Raw genomic sequence first — 23,474 nt, forward strand, 5'->3', positions numbered from 1 at the left:
GATTGTGTGTGTTTGATTATTTCCTTTTCCAAACCAGCTTTTATTTCATCATCAGTTTGCATCATGAGGACAGTCAAGAGCAATTCTGTGTCATCACACAATGATCTGAGGCCAAGAGAGGGAGAAACAGACAGGAAAAGGAAAAACTTGTGGAACGACTGTCAAAAGAAAATGTTTTACAAAAAAAAAGGAACTATAATATGCAATTATTGTATCCAGCAGTAAAATTCATGTGAATTCATGTTGTTTTAACAGAATGAGAGGATAAACAGACAGACATATATAAAATATTACAATTAGTCAGGACAATTAGCAAAACATTGATTCATGTTTGATATGGGGAGATAAACCTAAACGTGTCATAGCTTAACATCAAACAGACACCATGAAAAATAAAAAGATATAAAGTCAAAATAAATCGTGTCGAACCCTCAAGCTACATCAAAATTACCATCATAATTATAACTCTAGCTGTCAGTATCAGCATAAGAATCTTGTTATTAATCGTGTGAATATTTTTACTTCATTATTCCATAGATATCTATATACACAAACATTTGCAATGTTTTTCGCGTTGCATCGCTGCATTGTTTTATCCCACGCACGTATTTAAGTACACTTGAAAATAAAAAGCAATTTTTCTTTTAGTTGGAATATACAATAAACCCCAAATACATCACTCATGATCACACACGCACATACACAAGACTCCTCCCTTGACCTCCCTATAACACACACACACACTCATATACATCTGTACACCTCAGTTTGTGGACACGGCAGATCTAAGGCATCTTTCAGAAAGATGAGGTTATGGACCATAATGCATCTGTGGGAAACAATGTGGGTTAATGAAAATTACATAGAGATGATAATCATCCGTCATTATCATGTTAAATACATTTTCCAGGAGCAGGTCTCAGATCAGCAAACGATTTTCACAGGTGCACCCTGGGCAGGTATTAGGTAATATTAGGTAATGTTTAAAGTGATTATTTATGGACATGTTCATCCTGAAATAAGTTTTTGTCATTATTCCCTCATGTTCTCGAAAGAAAACTTTTGAGGAATCTTCATGGCGCTCTTTTCCATATAATGACAGTTCAAAAAGCGTAAAAAATAAAAGTTTATGCAACTCATGTGCTATATTTTCGCCGTACAACAGCTTTGCTTAAGCTCTGAATTCTCATTTACCATCAGTGTCAAAACAAACACTGGTGCATTGTGCTATATTTAACATAAATGACAATGGGTATGAACAGGTAGAAAATATCAATCACACAGCTATCGTTCGATTTTAGAAACACATGCATTCATGTGGGTCACTATTACGAGACCTCTTGAATTTTTCTGTCCTTGGCTTGGCAAACATGGTCACTATGAAAAGTCGGGAGAAGAATCGACAAAAATCCTTCTGTGTTCCATAATAAATCAGCACGGACAGGTTTTCAGAGAATGACGACCAAATGTATTGAATGAATCCACAAACCAAGGCGGACAGAAAGATTTCTCGCAGACAAACACACGCAATGAAAGGAAAGAGCTCGACAGCGTTTCTCTGAAACGCACCCCCATTTCCCTTTATTTTCAAAATGCCCTCCTCCCTCCAGCAGATGGAGCCGGAGGATGTGTGGAGCACAGATCCTAAAAAGGGATTGAATAAAAGACACGCTTTCCTAATGCTAACAACCAAACCAGAAAACCAATTCCTCTCATCCCGAACATTGTGGTGTTGAAAGAGGGACGTGTTAAAGTTCATCTTGATACTACCATATGGATAGAGAGAAGGGGGCACCTGTCTAAGTGTTCGCTTGTTTAGTTTCTGTGAGGGGGGGTGAGGTGTCACGGGATGGTTTTTAGTCCACTCATCCTGGGCGGAGGGGAGCTGTGCGCGATTTGGATTAGAAGATTTCCGGGCAGCCTTCCCAGTTCCCTTGCTCTTTCGTTTCCCAGTAACCCCCTTTGTAGATGTGCGTGGGCTCTCCTGTCGCCGGGTCCACGCGCCGTTCGAACCACATTGCCTTGTAGTTGTCCGCGTGAATGCCTGCTTGGATACAAACAAAGATATTTAAGTAAACAATCACGTGATTGCGCATAAGAGCAGGTGTATGGAGGTAGCGTCCCACTAGCTTACTCAAAACTAGCTGATTTTGGTTGCGGGTGTCTCATTTTTTAAAGGACTATACAAGTATGGAGCTAGTGGGACACCAGCCAGATCTAAATTTGGCTTGACCAGACATTTCTATACATCAGAATGAAAACTAGACCAAACATTGTGCAGATAAAGCTCATTCTTATTTTTAACAGCTAACTAGACACAAAACATTGACTGGACTGTCACAGATGCTACCACATTTAAACTTTTACCTACAATCCAAACTTTTACTTATGTCACACAACATTTATGCAATAGACAGGAACTGAATAAAATAAACAGAAAAGGTGCAGGTGAGAGATGAAAGGTCTGGGAAAGTTTTTGGGTGAATGTTACTTGCTTTTGACTGGAGCTCCATAAGGCCCCTCCACTAGAGCAACAAAGAGCAAACAGTAACACAATGAGCATCTCATTCTTCAACTTTAACTATATCACGATAAACCCAACTCCACAATAGCCATTTTATGATCAGTGTGATGGGTACGCATCGTGATAAAAATGGGGTAATGATAATATAAATGTGTGTGTGGTACTTGCTTGAGTATTCTGGCGGGTGAGAGCCATGGAGTGTTTCAGCTACATTAGTAGAAAAGGAGGATGCAAGCAAACAAAAGATGAGTGAGGATATTAGGATGTGAGGGTAGAAGAAAACATTAACAAAAATACAGAACTGCAGGAATAGCCAGGCGTGTCAAGATTCTCCAAATCCTTGATTCGATTACATTTTCGATTCTAAGGACCAATTTGATTCGATTCTCAATTTTTACCTTTTTTTAAGCACAAAAAATGCTATGCAATTTTTAGACTAGACTTTTATTAAATATAATATCTGACATTGAACCAGTGGAAAAATATGGCACACGCACATACCTGATAAACGAAACTTTCTGTCGGTAGGCTACTTTGCACCTTGTCATTTAAACGCAAGCGGGAGTAATGACGAGTTTATATAGACACAAACTAATGTTATGTCGGAGTCTGCTGCTTGTGTTGTAAGTAAACATGCTGCACAGTGTTTTGTACATGCATATGTTACAGCTTTTTCTGAATTTTCAGCTCAATTGATGAAATAAGATCGTGCAACTTTCACACGCTTCCAAAATGAAACTGCAGAGATCAGCCGCTTTAGTTTTATGAACGAAAAGCTAATAATAGCGCTGTTCAGCATGTGTTCGCGCCAGAAGTCAGAAAAGACGCAAAACGTTGAGCTCATTAACCTCAGATTAGATAAATGGGCGGAGAGAAAGTTTTCTCCTGTGGCTGTTCGAACACATTCAACCACATGTGCGTTTACACTACAAAAGCTTGGCATGCCGACCGGACGTGACATGGGACGTCAGAATCGATGATTCCATTCTTTAATTCGCAGTTCGAGGTTGTGATTTAATTTTGGTGAAACCCTAATGCTGCGTTTACACCAGCCGCGGCAGAGGCGCCAAGTGCAGGCGATTTACATGTTAAGTCAAAGCAAAGACGGGATTAGGCATCCTGCGGCGCGGTACACGCGGTAAGCGCGGCGCGAATGGCGCGGAACGCGCTGCGCAGATGGCACATTCCACGCGAATTGAGCGTTGCCGTGGGAAACATGGGAGTTAAAAAATCTGAACTTCTGCGGATTATCGCGCCGCGTTAACCAATCAGGACCTTGCTGTAATACTGACATGATTACAGGAAGCGTGCAGAGTGGCGGAGTCGCAGAAGCCCCTCCCATGAGGCTAATTTCCTTGTGAATTTCTCGAATGACTACAATTTCACGCGCTGCTTTCACGCGCTGCTTTCACGCGCTGCTTTCACGCGCTGCTTTCACGCGCTGCTTTCACGCGCTGCTTTCACGCGCTGCTTTCACGCGCTGCTTTCACGCGCTGCTTTCACGCGCTGCTTTCACGCGCTGCTTTCACGCGCTGCTTTCACGCGCTGCTTTCACGCGCGCACGCGCTGCTTTCACGCGCGCACGCGCTGCTTTCACGCGCGCACGCGCTGCTTTCACGCGCGAATGAAGCGAGTAAACTCAAATGTTCAAGCGTCCAACTACGCGCAAATAACGCGTTTTTTGTCGCCACTCCCGCGGCTGGTGTAAACGCAGCATTAGTTGAAAAATCGGAACTTTTACAGATTTCCGCGCAGCATTAACCAATCAGGACCTTGCTGTAGTAGTGACATAATTACAGGAAGCAAGCGGAGTCTCAGCAGAGTCGCAGAAGCCCCTCCCATGACACAGATTTTCACGTTTTTTGAAGCGAGTGAACTCAAATGTTCAAGCGTCTAACTACGCGCGAAAACCGCGGCTGGTGTAAATGCAGTAAGGAATGACATATTTTTTAGGCCAGCACGTGGGAATTTTCCATAGGCTTTTGGATTATCCCGAAACTCTGTGATCAATAAGGGTGTCACGATAATTATTTTAAATCGGAATCCATCGAAATTAAGTCACAGCCTCGAACTTCAAATAAAAAAATGAAATCGTCAATGCTGCCATGCCCCCATGTCACATCCGGTCGGCTTGCCAAGCGGGAAAAAAATACGTGTTGAGTGCTGCGAGTCAACATCTTCTAACTTCACTAGCTACAGCCAGTCAAAAGATAGCATGGCAGATGCAGGAGACACCACACAAGCTGCTCTTTACATGGGAAACAAAAAAACAGCAAGGGATTCCCACCTTCAGCTGAATCAGAACAGAGAGAACGGCATCTGTGACAGAATCGGTCGTTTCTCCGAACTGAGATCTGTTTAAGTTTCACAACAACTTATTTTCAGTTGCTTAAAAGTTATAAAAACAGCATTTAAACATGACTTATTGGGGTTTAGTCTCACAATCTCGTCTGATGGTGATAGAAGTGCGTTTTTAAGGTGCAAAGTAATGATGTTTTTCCACTGGCAGCACGACTAACATGGCAGGGCATCTCTGGGTTCAAGGTCAGATATTATATTTCATAAAAGTCTAGTCTAAAAATGGCATAGCATTTTTTTGTGCTTTCAAAAAAAAGTAAAAATCGAGAATCGAACCATGACCAAAATGCAATCGAATCGAAGATTTGGAGAATATTGACACCCCTAGTGATTAATGTAATCCATACAGCTCTTTGTCTAATGCAGGGGTGCCCAAATTCGGTCCTGGCGGGCCAGTGTCCTATTTTTGGGGCACCCTTGGTCTCTACACTCTGCTACTACTAATGAGGTCACACTGCCCCCTAGTGTAGGTTAAATGGAAAGCAACATGGTTTAGAAATCCATGACATTATTATTTTAAGGATATTCATACTACTACTTTCATTGCATATCTAACTATTTTTAAAATAGCGTCTGTCCCCTAACTCAATGTAGATGCGTGTCAACCAGTAACTGATTCAAACTTCACAGCTCTGGTTTTAACTACATAAGGGCTACTTGCTTGAGGAGGTTTCGTCAGTGTCGGCTGATGGAGGGACAGACAGACAGAGAGGAAGCAAAAGATGATTGGATGATGAACATTACAGACAAGAGTGATTTAAGAGTGAGATGGGATGATACTTGCTTTTCAAAGTGGTCTCAGAGGGCTCGGTGGCAATCTCGACATCTTCATCTGATCAGAGTTGAAAAGACGAGCAGCAAATTTAAAAAAGAGGGGTGCAAATTAAGACAAACAGAAAGAATACAATGAATGAATGAATGAAGGTGAGCAACATGCATTATTAATGTGCATACAGGCATCATTACGGCCGTATGCGTGTTAGTTTGTGACAAGAGGGTGAAACAGAGAAAACAAAGAAGGAAAGAAAAGCAGGAGTACTTGCTTTTAAAAGGCGAGTCAGATATTGAGTCCTCAATGAGAGCTTGAGGGAAAAACAGAGACAGGAGTGAACGAGAGAGACGGCCAAAAGAGAAAAGGAGAGAAAAATCGAGGGCTTGTGTGCCTGGTTCTCACCCTCTTCTGTAGGGCTGGCCGTACGGACGGCCTCCCTCTCCCGCTCTCTGCGGACGGCACGCTGTTTCTCCTCTAGTCGCTGTTTTTCAGCGTTGGCCTCTTCCCAGCGGCCCTGCTCCATTAAACGCTGATCCGGCCGCCTCCTGCTGTCCGTGGGAGCCACGCCATCCTCCTGCTCATTCAACGTCAGTGCCAGTGACGAGAAGAAGTACATGTTTTCAGCACCGTCCCTGAACCGAACAACAGGATGTTAAAATAACGTACTTGTAAGGGACACTCAACTTATTTTGAAAATATGCTCATTTTTCAGCTCCACTAAAGTTAAACATTTGATTTTTACAGTTTTGGAATCCATTCAGCTGATCTCCAGGTCTGGTGCTAGCACTTTTAGCATAGCTATAGCATAATCCATTGAATCTGATTAGACCATTAGCATGACGCTAAAAAATAACCAAAGAGTGTTAGCGCCAGACCCAGATATCAGCTGAATGAATTCCAAAACGGTAAAAATCAAATGTTTAACTTTAGTGGAGCTGGAAAAATTTATATTTTCAAAAAAAGTGGAGTGTCCCTTTAAGATAAAAAGTAAAAAAACTATAATACCTATACAATTACAGCTTTCTCTTATAATGTAATATATTAAATATAGCACACAAGCTTGACAAGACAGATTTTGGTTTGTGCAGTTGACTACACTTGAAGGTCTTACGGCAGTGGTGTTTTCTTCCATAACTCTTTGGCTTTAAGCGTCTGATAGACGGTTTTCTGTCTGCCCTCTGCACCGTTCTCTCCTCCTCTGGTGCTTTGCATCACACGCGAGCACTCCATCTTCTCGTCCCACGTCCCAGATAGAACGTAGTGCGCCTTCCCGTCCTTATCCGTCACCACGCCTGTGACCTACATAGAGAATGAGAGAGAGCATTACACAAGGAGGAAACGAGAGAAGACAGATGACCATGCATTGCAGAAGCACAAAGGCTACAAAGAGGAAGAAACGGACACATCTGTATGCTGAATGAGCGGAAGGGTTCATGAATCACCTTTCTGGCCACATCTCTGGAGAAGTAGCTGTACGGAGCGAATTTGAGGTGACACCGGTCGCCCGTTTTGTGGTTCACGACGTCGATTTCCCCTGACTTGAGATGACAGACACACAAATAAGCTTTGAAATTTTAATGTAAAAATGAAAATACGATTATGTTTAATCATAAAGGTCCTCACCTGATCTATCCACAGTTTCCCAACGATGATATTGTGCACTGTGGTTGTGACTTTTTTCCAGGTGTAGTGATTGTTACTCTTTTCGAATATACAATGAATTGAACCTGAGTATGCAAACAAGCAATTTATACAATTATGCATTTAAACATCACATGCTTTCCATTACACTTCTTGGTTTATAGCATACTGTGTTTATTTTAGGAAAAGGAACCAACTTCCTTGTAGATGCTTGAATGATCATTAAACTTAAAATAAAAGATAGTAAAGCCCTTACCGAGAGGCATAATAGAGAGGTATTTGCCCCTGAACTTGCTGGCCAGGGCAATCTCCTGTCTCAGGGTCCAGCCTCGCTCGGAGATTGCGTGATGGGCCGCAGCCGGGGGATGATGACTCACCTGAGGAGAGAAACAGGAAACTGAATTCATCACTCAAACACAAAATTGACTTTACATGTGGTCCCTATCCATATTTATTACACGGCTCTCTGGAATGCTTGATTCTGATTGGTCAGTTGAGACATTTGCAGGTTCGTTTTTTTCAAATAATAACCGCTCCAAAGTAATAACGCATAGCCGGTACTACTTGTACGATTAAAATCGCGCCGCGCCAATAAAGATTACTGTTTGGCGCCATCTTGTGACAAACACTGGACAACCAAAAGTTTGACATTCATTTTAACATGTACGGAAAAAACAAAACATTTAAACAGTGGATAGAAGAAAGAACAACGACAAGACACAGACAGCTTACTGAGACTGAACTTGACAAAATAGAGCATGACAGCTACGAAGCCAACACACAAAAAGATACAGAATGGGCATTAAAACTTCTCAAAGACTGGTTAAAGAGAAAAAAATGGAGACAGACAAGTATGAAGCAGAGGATCTTAATAAGGTATTACGATCATTTTATGCATCTGTGCAAAGTTTCGCGGAAGGATAAAAATGTTCATTTAAAACAAATATGCCAATAAAATGTTTCAAATTCATATTCATGTCCAGTTTTTTTCTTATGTGGCAAGTAGCCGTGTAATAAGCGGGATAATGTAGAGGCAGCCGGTAGTTATCGGGAAATAAGCCCCTTCAGTGTGATACAAGACCCTCCGCTTCGCGTCGGGTCCTGATCACACTGTCGGGGCTTATTTCCCGATAACTACCGGCTGCCTCTACATTATCCCTTACTTAACTCTTTACCCATCATTGACCAGTTATCTCGTCAATGAAGAGAAAACTCTTCCATGCCAATGACGAGTTTTTCCGGCAATCCAAATTTTTGCTATAATCCACCAGATGGCGCTCTTATCCAACTTATAAAACCCAGAAGCAACCCCATAGGTCAAACATTTAAATAATACAAAAACATAAATCTTTGTTGTCCCCGGAGTACACGTGAAGTTTCAGCTCAAAATATCATATAAATTATTTATTATAACATGTTAAATTGCCACTTTGTAGGGGTAAGCCAAAATTTGGCGTTTTGGGTCTGTCCTTTAAAATGCAAATGAGCTGATAATTCGAACACTGATCGCAATAATGGTGGTTTGTTAAAATTGAAACTCAATTGTGCTATCAATACTTTTCTCTCTCTCGCTTTCTCTCTTTACCAAATGTCAGTGCTGTGGTTGTATAGTGCAGATTAAGGGGCGGTATTATTATAATAAGAGCTCCTTATGACATCATAACATGACATAGAATGATGAATAGGGACAAAACAAATTTTTAAAACACGTTTTAGAGATTGTGTATGTGGTAACTAGTGTTATTTTTTGTGGATTATTGTGTATATTGTAATTGGGTACTTAACCCTGTTTGTCCATTGTATGTTTTTGTATGGTTACATATGTTTGCACTGGCTGTGTTTTTGATGTCCAAGACAAATTTCTCAGAAATGAGACAATAAAGTATAGAGTAAAGTAAAAGTAAAGTATAAGGAGAGCCAAATAGCAATGACCTAATTTTTCACATGCTTGTAGAAAATGGTTTACCAAAACTAAGTTACTGGGCAGTTCTTTTTCACATTTTCTAGGTTGATAGAAGCACTGGGAACCCAATTATAGCACTTTAACATGGAAAAAGTCAGATTTTCATGCCATGGCCCCTTTAAAACTCAGTGTATGTTTTGATCCTCGCTCTGAATCAGATTTCTATCAGAAAACAGTCACAAAAACGCAATTATCTCAGCTTTTTGCTCAAAATTTGTATTTTTGAAAAAACCTACCCATATTTGAAAGGTGCTAAAAAGAGAACAGTAGGATGAAATGTTTTTAGTTTAAAAGCATGTTCTTTCATTTGAAAATTTGGTGAAAATCATAAAAAATGCTTATTAAGGTGTTATTAAGGTGACATAAACGTGTGTTAGCATAAATGCTGTGTGACACCCAACAATGAAAAAAATCCACCCACTTATTTTTTTAATCACCAATAAACCAATTAGCCGTGCCATTTTTATTCTCTTAATCTGTTAATGTGATATCACACTGCTAAAGCCCCGCCCACAGCCACTGACTGAAAGCCCTGCATTACCATAGTTTCCACCCTCTGCGAGTTGAATAATAGTGAGTCTATTTTCTTTAAAAAAAAAAATCCAGCCAATTTACTCACCACCATGTCATCCAAAATGTTGATGTCTTTCTTTTTTTCTTTTACTTTTCAGTAGAGAAGAAATTATTATTATTTTTTTTTTTTTTTGAGGAAAACATTACAGGATTTTTCTAATTTGAATGGACTTTAATGGACCCCAACACTTAACAGTTTGAATGCAGTTTAAAATGGCAGTTTTTCAAAGGACTCTAAATGATCCCAAACAAAACAATTGTCATTTTTTTTTCTTGCCAAAAATGACAATCGTTTCGGTAAATAAGTCCCTTATGCCTCATTTGGGATCGTTAAGAGTACTTTGAAACTGCAATTTTAAACTGTATTAAATCTGTTAAGTGTTGGGGTCCATTAAAGTCCATTAAAATGCGAAAAATCCTGTAATGTTTTCCTCAAAAAACATAATTTCTTGTCGACTGAACAAAGAAAGACATCAACATTTTGGATGACTTGGTGAGTAAATTATCTGGATTTTTTTAAAGAAAATGAACTAATCCTTTAATAGAATTCAGATCTACTTTAACTGAAAGCGCTCACTGGCTTATGCTAAGGGAGTGGATAGCAGTAGCTCATTTGCATTTAAAAGGTACACACACAAAAACGCACATTTTTGGAAATAGGGGCATTTTTGGACATGCTATAATAAATGATCTGTGTGGTATTTTGAGCTAAAACTTCACAGACACATTCTGGGCACACCTGAGACTAAAAATTTGCATAATATGTGTCCTTTAATAAGCTCTCAACATTAGCAGAGTCCAATCACCTGCTCGCAGAGAGACCTGTAGCCGCTCTCCTGGATGCGGTCCAGCTCAAAAGTCTCTCCCAGCAGAGGGTTGAAGGGTTTGCCTGTACGATGAACTGTAGTGGAGTACGAGGAAACAGTGAAAGCTGCCACATAGCACATCTGCTCCAAAGAGCTCTGGCACTTGGCGCCCCGATCCAGCAGTTCGTAGTACTCGAGATCCTCTGAGAGACGCTGCAGCATGGATAGGGGCTCGTTGAAGTTCACCTGCAAGAGAAGAAAAAAAAAAAACGCTAAATTATTGCAGAATGCAAAGAATCGGAATTCATATTCGAGACGTGGATGAGCATACAGGCATTGGGATTTTGGAGAGCTCTTTTCCAATACAGTTCTTCATGATGCTCCATAGATTGAGCGAGTAATTTGGTTTATCTGGGATGCGGGTCCGCCTCTTCTTCACGGGCACTACATCCTGCGACTGAGGGGATTCGGGATTGGACGCCAGTGACTGTTCATCCAGCTGTGAGAGTAAAACACTGTTTTTTAATAGCGTATTCACTTTTTAGTAGTATTTAGAATGTGTTTCTGCATCTCGTACCGATGTCGTTCCGTCATCCATTCCCATCTCGCTACTGATTCCGCTCACATTGCTGCCAGATCTCCTGAGAGAAACCGAAAGAAAGTTTGAGAGAGTGACAGAGAGCAGGAGAACAGAGGAAGGGGAGAGGAAGACACAAACTTAGGTCCAGTAAGGTAACACTTACACGAGAGGTAGGTTAACAGGGATCACGCAACAGGAGTAAGGGAGTAAATAAAGACCTGTGATATTTGGGGTCTGCTGGTACAGTGATGAACTCTTGTACTTCCTCGCAAGCATCAAAGAATTCGTTCTCCTCGTCTTCATCACTAGCGTCGCCCTTTCCTTGAGCTGAGCCTACAAGACGGATTAAGAAGAACTTGAGGATCAGTGGCCACATGCACACCAACTCACTTCTTGCACACGTGCCCCAATTCAAACCAAACGCTTTACAGTTTGAGACGGATCAAAAGAATACTCCTTTCATGACTTAGACACCAATAATTGTGCATGTACCCGTTGCTCCATTTAAGCTAAAACACGTTTTGTAGGTTTAGCAGTGGTCCTGTACCTTTGCTGTCAATAGAGGGATTGCTCTGGGAAGGAGGCAGTACAGTAGCACCCCTAAAAGCTCTCTCTAGATGATTGTGTTGTTTGGCGAGCTGCTCCAGGGTTTCCTCTAAACGCATTCGCTGCTCTCTCTCTGCCTGCAAGGCTTTCTGCCAGCGTTTACTGTGAGCCTGAGCCAATGCTAGGAAGTCCCGGCACGCCTGGGTGTCAGATTGTCGGAGAAGTGTTAATAATATGTCTTTTGCATTAATTGCAAGCAAACATCGTGTAGCTGTCTTACGTTAATCATGGCGTTGGAGGTGATGCGGAAGAGCGTGGCTCTCTCCGTGACCTGCCGAATCTTTTCGCTCGTTTCTCCTCCCACTCGAATTCCTTCAAGCTCAGACAAGGACCTGAGGGAGAGCACATGAATTGACAGATTACACATCACATCCTAGTATAAACGGGTGCTAACAACACCACAATTTCCAGGTAACCTTTGGACTTATAAATGTGTACATAATTGCAAGTTACTTTGATAGACGGTGGGCCGAGGCTCCGTATCTGCTTTACTTTTCGAAATGGATGATCCCCATGGAGGGAGAACCTGAATTTGTAAAGTTTGGACGGTTGTTTTATTCTCAACGATATGAAAAGTGTTGCCACTCGCATTTATTGCACATTTTCCCCCGAAATGATAAAATGTCCCCGTAAATATGCAGGCAAACGTGGTTGCCTACTATATCAGTCGAACCAATAGAGCGCCAAGATACTGACAAAGGATTATTATTAACCAATCAGACGTGGGTTAGTAGAACAGCTGTTACACGGATTCAGACACGAGCTGCAGCGGAATTGACCATCGCCAAGGACATTCTTTGTGTGATTGTAAGTATTCATTTGATTTAATTGATATCTATTTAAAATGTTTGTTGTGTACATTGGTTTGTTCAAACGTATGTATGCGTCTCGTTAGTGTTGTTTTACGTAGGCGTAGACTAACGTTAACTGTTCCGTACAACAATGATGTTCCGTGCATATTAACTTTTACCGCCGATCGGTCATACACAAAATATGTATATGTGTCGTCTTCATTTCTCTTACATCTCCGTTTAAGAGAGACACACCCCAGCCGAATGTTCTAGTAATATTTCATAAAGTTTGCGCCCACTGCGCTTTAAAATGACCGGTGGGCAAGCCACACTTCGACAGCTGCTGGGTGTGTAGACAACTAGAGCAGCGAAAATGTACATTTTTATATAATTTATGCTTTTCACAGTATTATAGTTTTTATAAGCTGCAATGTTTACTCCCTCTGTTTCTTCCACAGTTTTTAAAAAAAGTAAATTTAGCTTTGACAGTCAAAGTTCACGTTGTTAACAGCCTCTCCTCAATGACTGTTTTGCCGAAGTGCTTGTAACGTTACCCATTTGCATATGTGTGTTAATGTTCTTGTGTTTTTGTGTGGTGAGGTACCGGGTATAATCTCGATAGCACCCTTACGAAAATTAACCATGGTTTTATTGTGGTAAAAGTGTAGTAAACAATGTATTTTGTTGTATTGATTACTATCAGCAAAACTATGGTTTTACTACACTAACCACGATTTAACTATAAAACCATAGTTGTCAAAACAATAGTTATTTTGTGATTACCATGGTTTTACTACAGTAACCATTTTTTTAACCGTAGAAAAACAATGGTTAATTTTTGTAAGGGCAGGTGAAGTGATACCTAGTTTTATACTGTTAATTTTATTTTAACCCCTTTACTGCTGTTTTTCTGAACCTTATACTTCTTATGTTTGCAGATAATGCAATGTGTGGGGCCTGCTTGGATGTGTAAAGACCATGGGCTTAAGACCTCAGAGCCTGTGTTTTTACTGGCGTTGCCTCGCTATCCTCTGCCTCTACCACTAAAAAAGTGCAAAACAATAGGTTTAGGTTCTGCACATCACTGATTGAAGAAAAATGATTTGTAACTTTCAGCAGTGAAAAACTCATGCTACATATATTGTTTCCACCTGTTCCCTTAAGATGGGTAATAAACCAATTTCACATCGTTTAGGGGTCTCATTTATAAAACTGTGCGTAGGATCCTTACTAAAAGTCTACGTACACACAAAAGCCAAAAATGGCATACGCAAAAAAATATTAAGACCTATAAAACAAAGCACTGTTCCCTTTATAAATCACAGATCACCTGCAAGTGTTCATACATGAATCATCCTCAGGTCCCACCCTGCAAGCCCATCTCTCATTAAGTTTTTTCTTTTATAGAACACAACCTTTGTGTGGGAACTGGTGTACGCACATTTCCAGCCCCGTTTTGTGCATACGCCAGTTCCCACACAAAGGTTGTGATCTATACAAAACCGAACTTAATGGGAGAATGGGCTTGCAGGGTGGGACCTGAGAATGATTCATGTATGAACAATTGCAGGTGATCTGTGATTTATAAAGGGAACAGTGCTTTGTTTTGTCTTAATATTTTTTGCCGTATGCCATTTTTGGCTTTTGTGCATACGTAGACTTTTAGTAAGGATTTATAAATGAGACCCCAGGTGTCTGGTTTTGTTGATAATAACGATGCCAATCATGCCATAATTGAAAAGGAAAATTTTGTAGGTTGTTTTTATTATATTACTGTTAATACACTGCATCTACATTTGTACTACTCTTATACTTTTACTACACTGCACATGTGTATGTATATACACTGTACATGCGATTTTCTATGTAACTGTTATAATAATCTTAAACCATTTGTCTTTGATGCATTTTTGCTCTGCTATTTAAAGGCTACTGCTTAAACATTGCATATTTAATTTATACTACTGTAAACCATGCTACTTTCTTCACTGCATGTCTATACAATATACTATCAACCTTCCTTTGCAGTTTCTTCAATAAAAACTTCCTCTCTTCTCCTTTGTGCACTTTTTATCTTTGTGATATTTGTGAAATGGCTGTAGCACTGCCTGTGGTAGCTTGTGTTAGCTAGTTTGATTAACTTGTTTGTCGGTTCCTGGCTTTGTTACTTATATGCCTGTATTATTCTTGTGTACTGCTTTCTCTGCATTCAAGGTCTTTCCACAGAATCACTGATTAAATCAATTTCTGCCAACTTGTGCCTGTGAAGGGAATGGTGGGTCCACTATCCTCAAATACATGCATGCAGCACTTCATTTTTTGACATTTCTTTCCAGTAAACATGACAAAGCAGGGAAAATAATTGTCTGTCTTGCTTTATGACGTTGTGTTTCCAAGCGATAACAGATATCAGAATGGTGTAAAAAAATAGAACGGTGTATTTATTAAAGATTACAAAAAAATGACAGGACATGACAAAGATGGTTACATAAAATAAAAACGGTAAGAATGGGCAACGTTACCTCTACATTCACATTTTGTTTCAAACTGAATATTAAAACTGCATTAGTGGCTAAAATTAGTTAACAAGTTCAATCTTTCCAGCGAAACTCGCCAGTTTGTTGACATGCGTCATCACTTTTCCACGCACGCTATTGGATGAACGCAACAAATACGTCATGAACTTCGGACCCCAAACGTAGCTGCTTGCTCTATTCGCCGGGAAAATAACCTGGAGAAAGTTACCGATATTATAGTAATGTGCAAGGTGTGTAAGTGGCAACAATTTTTATTTGCTTTGTTGAAAAGCGTAGCGGTTACATAAAAAAAACTGCGTTATCCATCACAAGAGATCGTCTGATAACACGAAATCTCCCCTCGGCCCACCGTCTATGAGAGTGTCTGCCATATTCATACATGTAAATAACCAAACCAAACATTTAGGATAAAGATAAAAGAGAGACTGACCGTTGAAGAGCAGAGCCATGTTTGGCGATGAGGTCATTACAGGTGCTCAGATCTTCCACCTTGCTGCCAAGAGTTCGGAGGGTGGACTGCACCTCTGAATTGCGTGAACCTCCACCCTGCCCTGAAGCCGGAGGTGTGCTCGAGATATCATCTCCAGAGTCGTCTGCAGATAAAGAGAAATGATAATCTTAAAACTTCTTGTTTGTTCACTGAAGGATTTGTAGGTTATCATCTCTATGCATCATAAAAACAATATGCATTCACTGAATCTGGTTTGACAGTTGCTGTGTGACTGACCGGATTCGGCCTGCATGCGGACAGCTTTGGCTTTGGCCAGCTCCAGGGCGGTGATCCAGCGCTGACGCTCCACTTCTGAGCTGGCCTTTAGATGGTACGTCTGCGCGCCGCCATTAGAAATGACAAAGTTACACGAGTCCTCCACCGTGATGTTGGCCGTGGCCAAGTTGATGGTGCCCCGGCATGTGTGACCCATCTCCGCCTGGGTCCTGAAAGAGAGTCATTTAATATTACGTAAAGAAAAAAATTTACTGTGCTGCCACAATACATGCTTGTTGCTGAATTTGTTAAAGTTTAAGATGACCCATTGAAAGATGACTAATGTAGAGCTGAAACAACGAATCAATAAAATAATAATTGATTATAAATATAGTTGTCAACGATTTTAGTTAATTCATTAGTCTGTGATGTCCCAGGCTCCTGCACAACCATTTTTTGTCCAGCGGACCCCAATCTGAGTTGTGCGCTCAAAGTCAGATGCATACAACATGAGCTGCAGGCTCAAAATCGTTTAATGTTTTTATTTAGCTATAATAAGTGAAAAATCTAATTAATAGATGTTTAGATTTTTATCGGATTAGTTAATTATTTAGAAAATAATCATCTGATCAATCGATAACAAAAAAAACACGTTAGTTGCATCCCTAGAAGAGCACCTATTTCATTGCTAAATAACAAAATTATTTTGTTTATTTAGTATAATACAATGTGTTTGCGTGGTTTATGTTTAAAAAACACATTATTTTACACATACCATACATTTTTGTAGCTCCAGATTTCACTCTACTCCTGAAAACGTATCGATTTGAAAAGTGCCGTGTCCCTGATTGGCCAGCTAATCTGTACATTGTGATTTGCTTGAATACATCTGACTTCAGCTGGAAATGTGACGCTCCTTAACATGTTTGAAAGATTCGCTAACAATGCAATGCTAACAGGAGGGTGTACACACACTATCCAAACCAAACTGCACTCGGGCGTGGTTGACCCGCAAAGCCTGGTTCGTTTGACTAGTGTGATCGCTCTGTACCGCTCGGCCGGGTTGCAGAGGTGGGCTGAAGTGCGGTTCACTTGGCCTCTGGCGCAGAAGGCTATGGTGTGAGCGCAATCGCACCTGAGCGCGATTCAAAAGGTGAAGACGTCAATTGCGCGACCACTCATCTTCATCTGCCTCCGTAAAAATCTTTTGATGCGCGCAGCAGAGTTAAGTCAATGTCCGAGCTGCACACGACTAAGACGGTTCAACTAAGCAATATGATGACATGTGAGGGGGCTGTCTGTAATTGCGCACCAAACGACTGATAATGACGAAAGCGCAGCCGAGCTCGGATCGATAAAAGTAGTGTGAGTGCGTGCATTTGGGGGAGTAAGGAGGGGTGACAATCGGAAATGTAAAAACGTGAATCACACAAAAGGTGCTCATTAAATATCAACAATGTAATACAGTAACATTTTAATAATGTGATAGAAGATTATGTGAAACTATTTGTAGATAACCAAGTGAATTAGGCTAAAACACTTAATGTTACTATCCTAAAATTTTCTTTTGTAACAAATAAGCCATCAGTGCACATAAACAGAAAACCCATAAAATATTGATGGCATTCTCTAGAAACTCACTATAAAGCAAAACTTGGACCTGACAGCTGTAATTCAGTGTCTTATGCAATATTCATGAATCAGCACTGAAATGCAAGCATTCGAGAAATGACCCAAGATAGAGTTTCTTTTAATCCCGTGACAGCAGATACATCCTGTTATTACCGCTATGTCTGTATCTAATATCAGACTGAAAACAGGGCTGCGTTTAACAAAACGTTGCACAACATTTTTTAAACAAAAAATGATGATGCATTTAACAACGCACGAGTTGCAACCAAGATTGCTGAGAAGGCCATTTTTTGTGTTGTTTTTTAAACGTTTCTTGAGCCTAATAAAATCATTATAAATATGTGTTTAATACGGTAAAATAAACTTGATTTTCATTCTGGACGGCAAGGGCAGTGACTGTAGAGAACATCTCAACTTGGACCCATTGTGTGAGTTGTCTCTTTAGTACCCAATGGTTTATTTACATGCTGCTGCTGATTGGACTGCAGTTCTGACAAGAGAAAACCTATCTCACACCATTTCCAGGAAACACGTTCAACCTGGAAACTGTAGAAAAACGTTGCGCACCGGTTTGAACTTGCCCCTGGTCTCATGCTCAGATATATATTGCTGAATGTGCACAGCAATGTAAACCTGACAAATAATCTCACTTTTCGAAACCATCCAAATAGGGGCGCAACAAGTACAGTCTATCAGATTCAGCAAGTTTTCGATTTGAAAAAAACATCTGAATCTGTACTTTACATATTTTGGCTAAACAACGCAAAGCTGTGTTTGTTTAAAAAAAGTGTTCTTAGCATAGCACAGGAGCATCATGAACAAAGACGAAAAAAGTCATGTGACTCAGATTACAAAAGTCATGTGACCTAAAATCAATCCACCAATCGAAAGATTATAAACCAATGTCATGAGGACAAGTAAAAGACAATGTGCACTTGTGTCAGTTTGTTTACACAGTGATGTCACAAGTCTCACACATTTCACTCAGTGAGTTTTCATTAAGCAACTGGATAATAATTTATATATATTGGTGAACAATTTTAAGTGACTTACAATGCATTACAAAGTATACATTTATCAGTATGTGTGTTCCCTGTGTTCGATCCCATGACCTTTTGCACTACTAACGCAATGTGCTACCACTGAACTGTTCTAGAGTACAATTTCTAGAACACATACTAGCTAGCTGCTCTGCTGCCGGTTGAAAACAATGTTTAATAACCTTTATTCAGGAAATAATAACAAAAGAGCTTCTAAAAATAGTGTGTATCCTCGCTCACACTTTCCAACAGTTGATGTGTTGGTAACAGTACTATTTCCAGAGTTAACCGTACTATTTCCAGAGTTATACATCCAGTTAAGTGGGTGGATTTCATAGAAAGTCTTATCTTCTCATCTCAAACTGTTGTGCAAACAGTGGTGATCGCACCAGCAAACAGACACATTTCCAGACGCTCACGCACAATTAATAATTGATAGAGATGAACGCAGCTTCCCATTTGATAGGTGTGACTCAAATCTAATTACGTTGGCATCATCTTACAGGCAGACGAGCGCAAACAGGGCCAAGACAAAGCACAAAGATGGGTCAACAAAATCTAATAAATGCATTCTTAAAAACACTTTTCTCACAGACATACGCTTTGCACTAGGATGAATACTAAGCAAGTGCTGCTTGTCCTTGTTAAACTCATTGTAACAGTGCCAGGCTGTTGTGAGCGGCTGCCAGGTGGTTGCCCAATGTCTTCATAGTCTGGTTTTCATTAGAGATTTGTACAAAACTAAACGCAAAATGATGCCTTTTCCAATAACCAATGTTATGTGGGTGATTCTCACGAAATAAGACTCATGAGGTGTCATGAAAGTAAATGCAAAGTAAGAGTATCAAAATAAGAAGCATGCGGTTACAAACATCTCTTCATGTACTATTTGCACATGATTTCAAATGACATCATACAAACCAATTATGTTGTTTTTTCCACATTTAAGAGGAACATTTTCATTACCGCAATGTGTCCATGACTGGATTTGGGTTCTTTGACATGGAAATATTTATAATTAAAAAATCTAAAAAATAAAAAGCTTCAGTGCATGTTATACTATAAACATTTACAGTAATGAAACATGTGGTATTTGGTGATCATTGGTAAATGTAGAGACAATAATAAGGAATATAAATGTGTCCAAGACCAATTTTCTCATCCTCCGCAACAATTTTCAATCATTGTTTAAGCCCTCAAGGAACTAACATTTTTAAAAAATAATTGTTGGAAGGGACATAATTGACTGTGACACTTAAGATGGCTACCAGGTAAGCAGTTCTTATTTTTTCACTCCAGATAAAAGTTAACATTTTGTTTGTCATAGTACCTAGACAACTTTTTAGTTCTCATTACCGAAACATGAGTTTGTAAATGCATATATTTAATGTAATATCGTATTACGGTAATGATCATCTAAAAAAAATGTACATAATTCTCTAGGAAATATTTTTAAATACTCTAAAAATAATGGTTATAGTAAGATCAGACCTTAATCTTATATGTGCAAAACAATTGGCTTCAAGGGCTTTTTTTAAAAATCGGATGCTTGACACCTTTTAAATCTGGATTTCATGAGAATCACCCATGTGAATAAAAAGTCGTTTTTTCTCTGGCGATAAATCATTCCGAAAATCTTGCTAATGGATGTTGATAGGTTTACGTATATTGCAGTCTCCGTAATAGCTATTTTTTTTAGTCAAAGACTATAACAACCATTATGGTGTGTTTTTCAAGCATTTCTTGCTACACTGTAAAAAAATTAATTTTTACAGAAAATAAAAAGTTTAAAAACCTGTTAAGTTTAACTCTCTAGAAAATCTTAACATAACTGTAATGGAGTTAACAAAACATTAAATTTAATTTATTAATTTTTAACTTATCTGGCAATTACAGCGTGAAAACTATGATTTTTTTTCACAGTGTAGGAAAGCACATTATACTTGGGAGCGACCACATGTGAGGTGTTTTTTGGAGGGTATATTATGCAATTTAGCACCTTTAAAAAATAGGGTGGAGTATCGTAAGAAATTTTCAGATTCCAGTTCTGCCTAACGATTCCCGGTTCCATTGTAATAAAAAATATTAAAAATTCCATTTGTGTTTATTAATCACTGTAAACATATTTTAAACAGAGCATTTAAATTCATTTCAATTAAAATTCAACATCTTAGCAAAACTATTTTTCTGAAGAAAAATGAACAAGTCTTGTTTCTCTGGGAGGAGGCGGATCTTTCCTGGCCATATTAGTTGTACAACCGCCTTTGCAGGATATTTTTTCACATGTTTTACACTTTGCTTCATCGTTATAACTTTGGAAATGAATCCAAAAACTTTTGACTTTTCTAAAACATGGCTTTTAGATCTATTTGTATACTTTAAAACCAAGTGTACAAAGTGTACCTCAGCAGCGCACGTTTTCATTTTGAGTAAGCTGTGCTAATTTGGTTGTGTGACTATAAACAGTGGCTCAACGTACCAATAATTAATATTCATGAGGTAAGACTGCAGCTATTTAAAGTGACCGCTCCCAGCGCTTTGCCTGTGCATCGCATCGGAATCACTTTTAGAACCAAAACTTAAGAATTCCATGTGGTTCTGGTTCCTTTTAAAAAAGAAAGAGTTCTGAATAGGAACCCTATTAAAGAATGTTCATGTGACTTTAACAAATGCTGGGGTACCTTTTAACTGCAAAAAAAAAAACGTTTTCATTGCGGTTTTACGATATATTTCTTATTCCAAATTGTCTGAAAAACCAACTCATGCGACGTTAAAAGCTTTGTGTGATTTACAAAGTTTTTATGAAATTGTCGTTTTTCGATTGGGTGTATTTTCAGATTGCAATTACAATCCGCGCAATTTGAAGTGTAATGTAAACGCAATTCATATTCAGGTCGTTCCTCCAATGTCAGTCTAGAAGATCTTCATCACGTCCCAGGCAAAAATCGTGGGATTAAGGGTTGTTATTTGTGACCCTGCCTGTAAAATTAAAAGCTTCAAAGTTTGATTTCAATTGTTTTTTTTAAAGATATCAAAGTAAATCATGACTTTAGCCAAGTTTTCACAGACTGGATCACATATAGGATCTTTGGTCCATAATGCTGCTTGTGTGCAGTAATATTAATATATAACACTAGCCTTTGTGGATATATCTAATAATAGTCCTTATGCGTCAATATAATAAACCAGGTTAGCCATCAAAAGGAACGCCACCTACGTTCTGCACCTTATCACAGGGGCCAAAGTACACTATATGACACCACCACAAAAGGTTCATCAGATCAGACATTCCTATCAATCCACGGTAGACTTGCAGATAAACTCACTAACATTTGTGTTAGTCAAAAAAGTCCATAAACAGCAACAGCATCTCACCTGTAGTAAGACAGCAGGCCATTGCTCAGGACAAACCATCTCCTTTGGTATCCTTTGATGTAATTAGTCCATTTGAAGAGCCAGCCTTTGTACATGTCTCCGGGGGCTGGGGTGGGCGCCTTGGGCTCCGACATCACGACAGCCCGTGGCTTCACAGTGTATGAAGGGGGCCTGGGTTGACACAAAAAGGTTAAATGGGCTTGTTTACACCGATAACTACACGAGGCAATGTCTACAAACTTGTTCCTACAACAGAAAGGCCTTAAACATACCTGTCCTTCCTTTCACATATCATTGTGTAACATAAATAAACACACAACATCAACAGTGCAAATATACAACACCTCATCTGTTTGTTTACATAAACAAATGTTGCGTGCCAGCCTACCAAAATTGCATTTTAGGCGCTGTATACCTTTAAGGCATTTTGGGTATGATGTTACTGATACCCAAAATGCTGTCTAGATAGGCAGCACCCTGTGTTTATAACAGTCCAAATTTTAAAGGCTGAAACGTGCGTTATTCTAACTAAGTCAACAAGATGTCAATATATGGAGGTTCATGGTTTCGCCTACGTGTCAAATACAAACTCGCTGGGTGAAACAACAACTTACTTCAGGATATTTATCATCAAGACTGAAGAAATACTTTAAACGACGACTAATAAAGAATATTTATAACATTGCTTAATAAAAATAAACACGATTCAGTCATGTTTGAACTTTAAATAAATGCGGCCTGTACGAGTCCAAACGACCTCTAAATGATAAAATCCACACATAACGACACAAAACACAGAATAACAGTTTGGTTTTGTAAATAAAAGTAGATTTTGTAAATATAAATGTCTGTCAAAACACGCACGTACACATAAAATGACTTTGACGGCTAATTCAGCTAACGGCTAATAAAACTGACGCGCTATCGCGAGACGTGCACGCAAAGGGTCAAAAACGCCAATAAATCTGTAAATAAAACACATATGCGTTGATATATCATTTATAAACCATTCACATGCGCGTCAAATCATAAACAGTCATTGAATTATGTCAGTCAGTGCGAGGGGAAATATGTGCTGAAGTGAAGCTAACTAGCCCGTGCTAACCTTCAATTTCTCTGTAATGACAAATATATAAGCGAAATAAAGCGCACCATCAGACACCTCTATAAAAGCACACCTAACTGCATGACATGATGGGAAAAACATAAAACCCACAGTGCAGTAAGTGCTTAAATCATTTGAAAATGTGTTTTGGGTTCAGCACAGCTCTTACCTGATCTTTCAACGATCCCCTCTGTGGAAGAAGGAAGTCACAGTGACATGAAAGACAGGAGTGAGTAACTCCACACAATTCACATAAAAGTCACATTGTTAAATCAATGGCCTGCTTCTCATCAATAAACCACTTATCTCCGTTAATGATTATATTTTAGATAAGACAGGAATCGTCATTAGTTTTTCATTAGCCCCTTTTCAAAATAAAGAGTAAAATGATGACGCAATAAGTGGTCGTGGGTTATGATTGAAACAAGGCTTGACAGTCTCTTAAACATGATAAAATCACTATAA

The 23,474-nt window shown here is 39.3% G+C and overlaps 1 protein-coding gene across 3 annotated transcripts; it reads right to left on the bottom strand.

Annotated features, from left to right (window-relative positions):
* osbp (oxysterol binding protein) lies at positions 1-23,357 on the bottom strand. Of its 3 annotated transcripts, XM_073814342.1 has the most exons (21): positions 23,179-23,357; positions 21,905-22,075; positions 15,879-16,087; positions 15,582-15,744; positions 12,044-12,155; positions 11,765-11,963; positions 11,436-11,550; positions 11,215-11,278; positions 10,969-11,136; positions 10,638-10,883; positions 7,552-7,672; positions 7,278-7,381; positions 7,097-7,192; positions 6,766-6,953; positions 6,057-6,286; positions 5,926-5,964; positions 5,667-5,714; positions 5,544-5,567; positions 2,693-2,731; positions 2,496-2,525; positions 1-2,044 (listed from the first exon to the last, which is right to left on the bottom strand). In XM_073814342.1, exons 2-21 carry the CDS (start codon positions 22,036-22,038, stop codon positions 1,902-1,904), a joined length of 2,472 nt encoding a protein of 823 aa, XP_073670443.1. In that variant the 5' UTR covers positions 22,039-22,075; positions 23,179-23,357; the 3' UTR covers positions 1-1,901. The 3 variants fall into 3 exon arrangements, with proteins under 3 accessions (XP_073670443.1, XP_065151289.1, XP_065151290.1); XM_065295217.2 differs by lacking the exons at positions 2,496-2,525; positions 2,693-2,731; positions 5,544-5,567; positions 5,926-5,964 and having other exon boundaries at positions 11,215-11,275; positions 23,179-23,354; XM_065295218.2 differs by lacking the exons at positions 2,496-2,525; positions 2,693-2,731; positions 5,544-5,567; positions 5,667-5,714; positions 5,926-5,964 and having other exon boundaries at positions 23,179-23,354.
* Between the last annotated feature and the right edge of the window lie 117 nt (positions 23,358-23,474).

Source organism: Paramisgurnus dabryanus, chromosome 4 (assembly GCF_030506205.2).
Source record: "Paramisgurnus dabryanus chromosome 4, PD_genome_1.1, whole genome shotgun sequence".
Taxonomy (NCBI): domain Eukaryota; kingdom Metazoa; phylum Chordata; class Actinopteri; order Cypriniformes; family Cobitidae; genus Paramisgurnus; species Paramisgurnus dabryanus.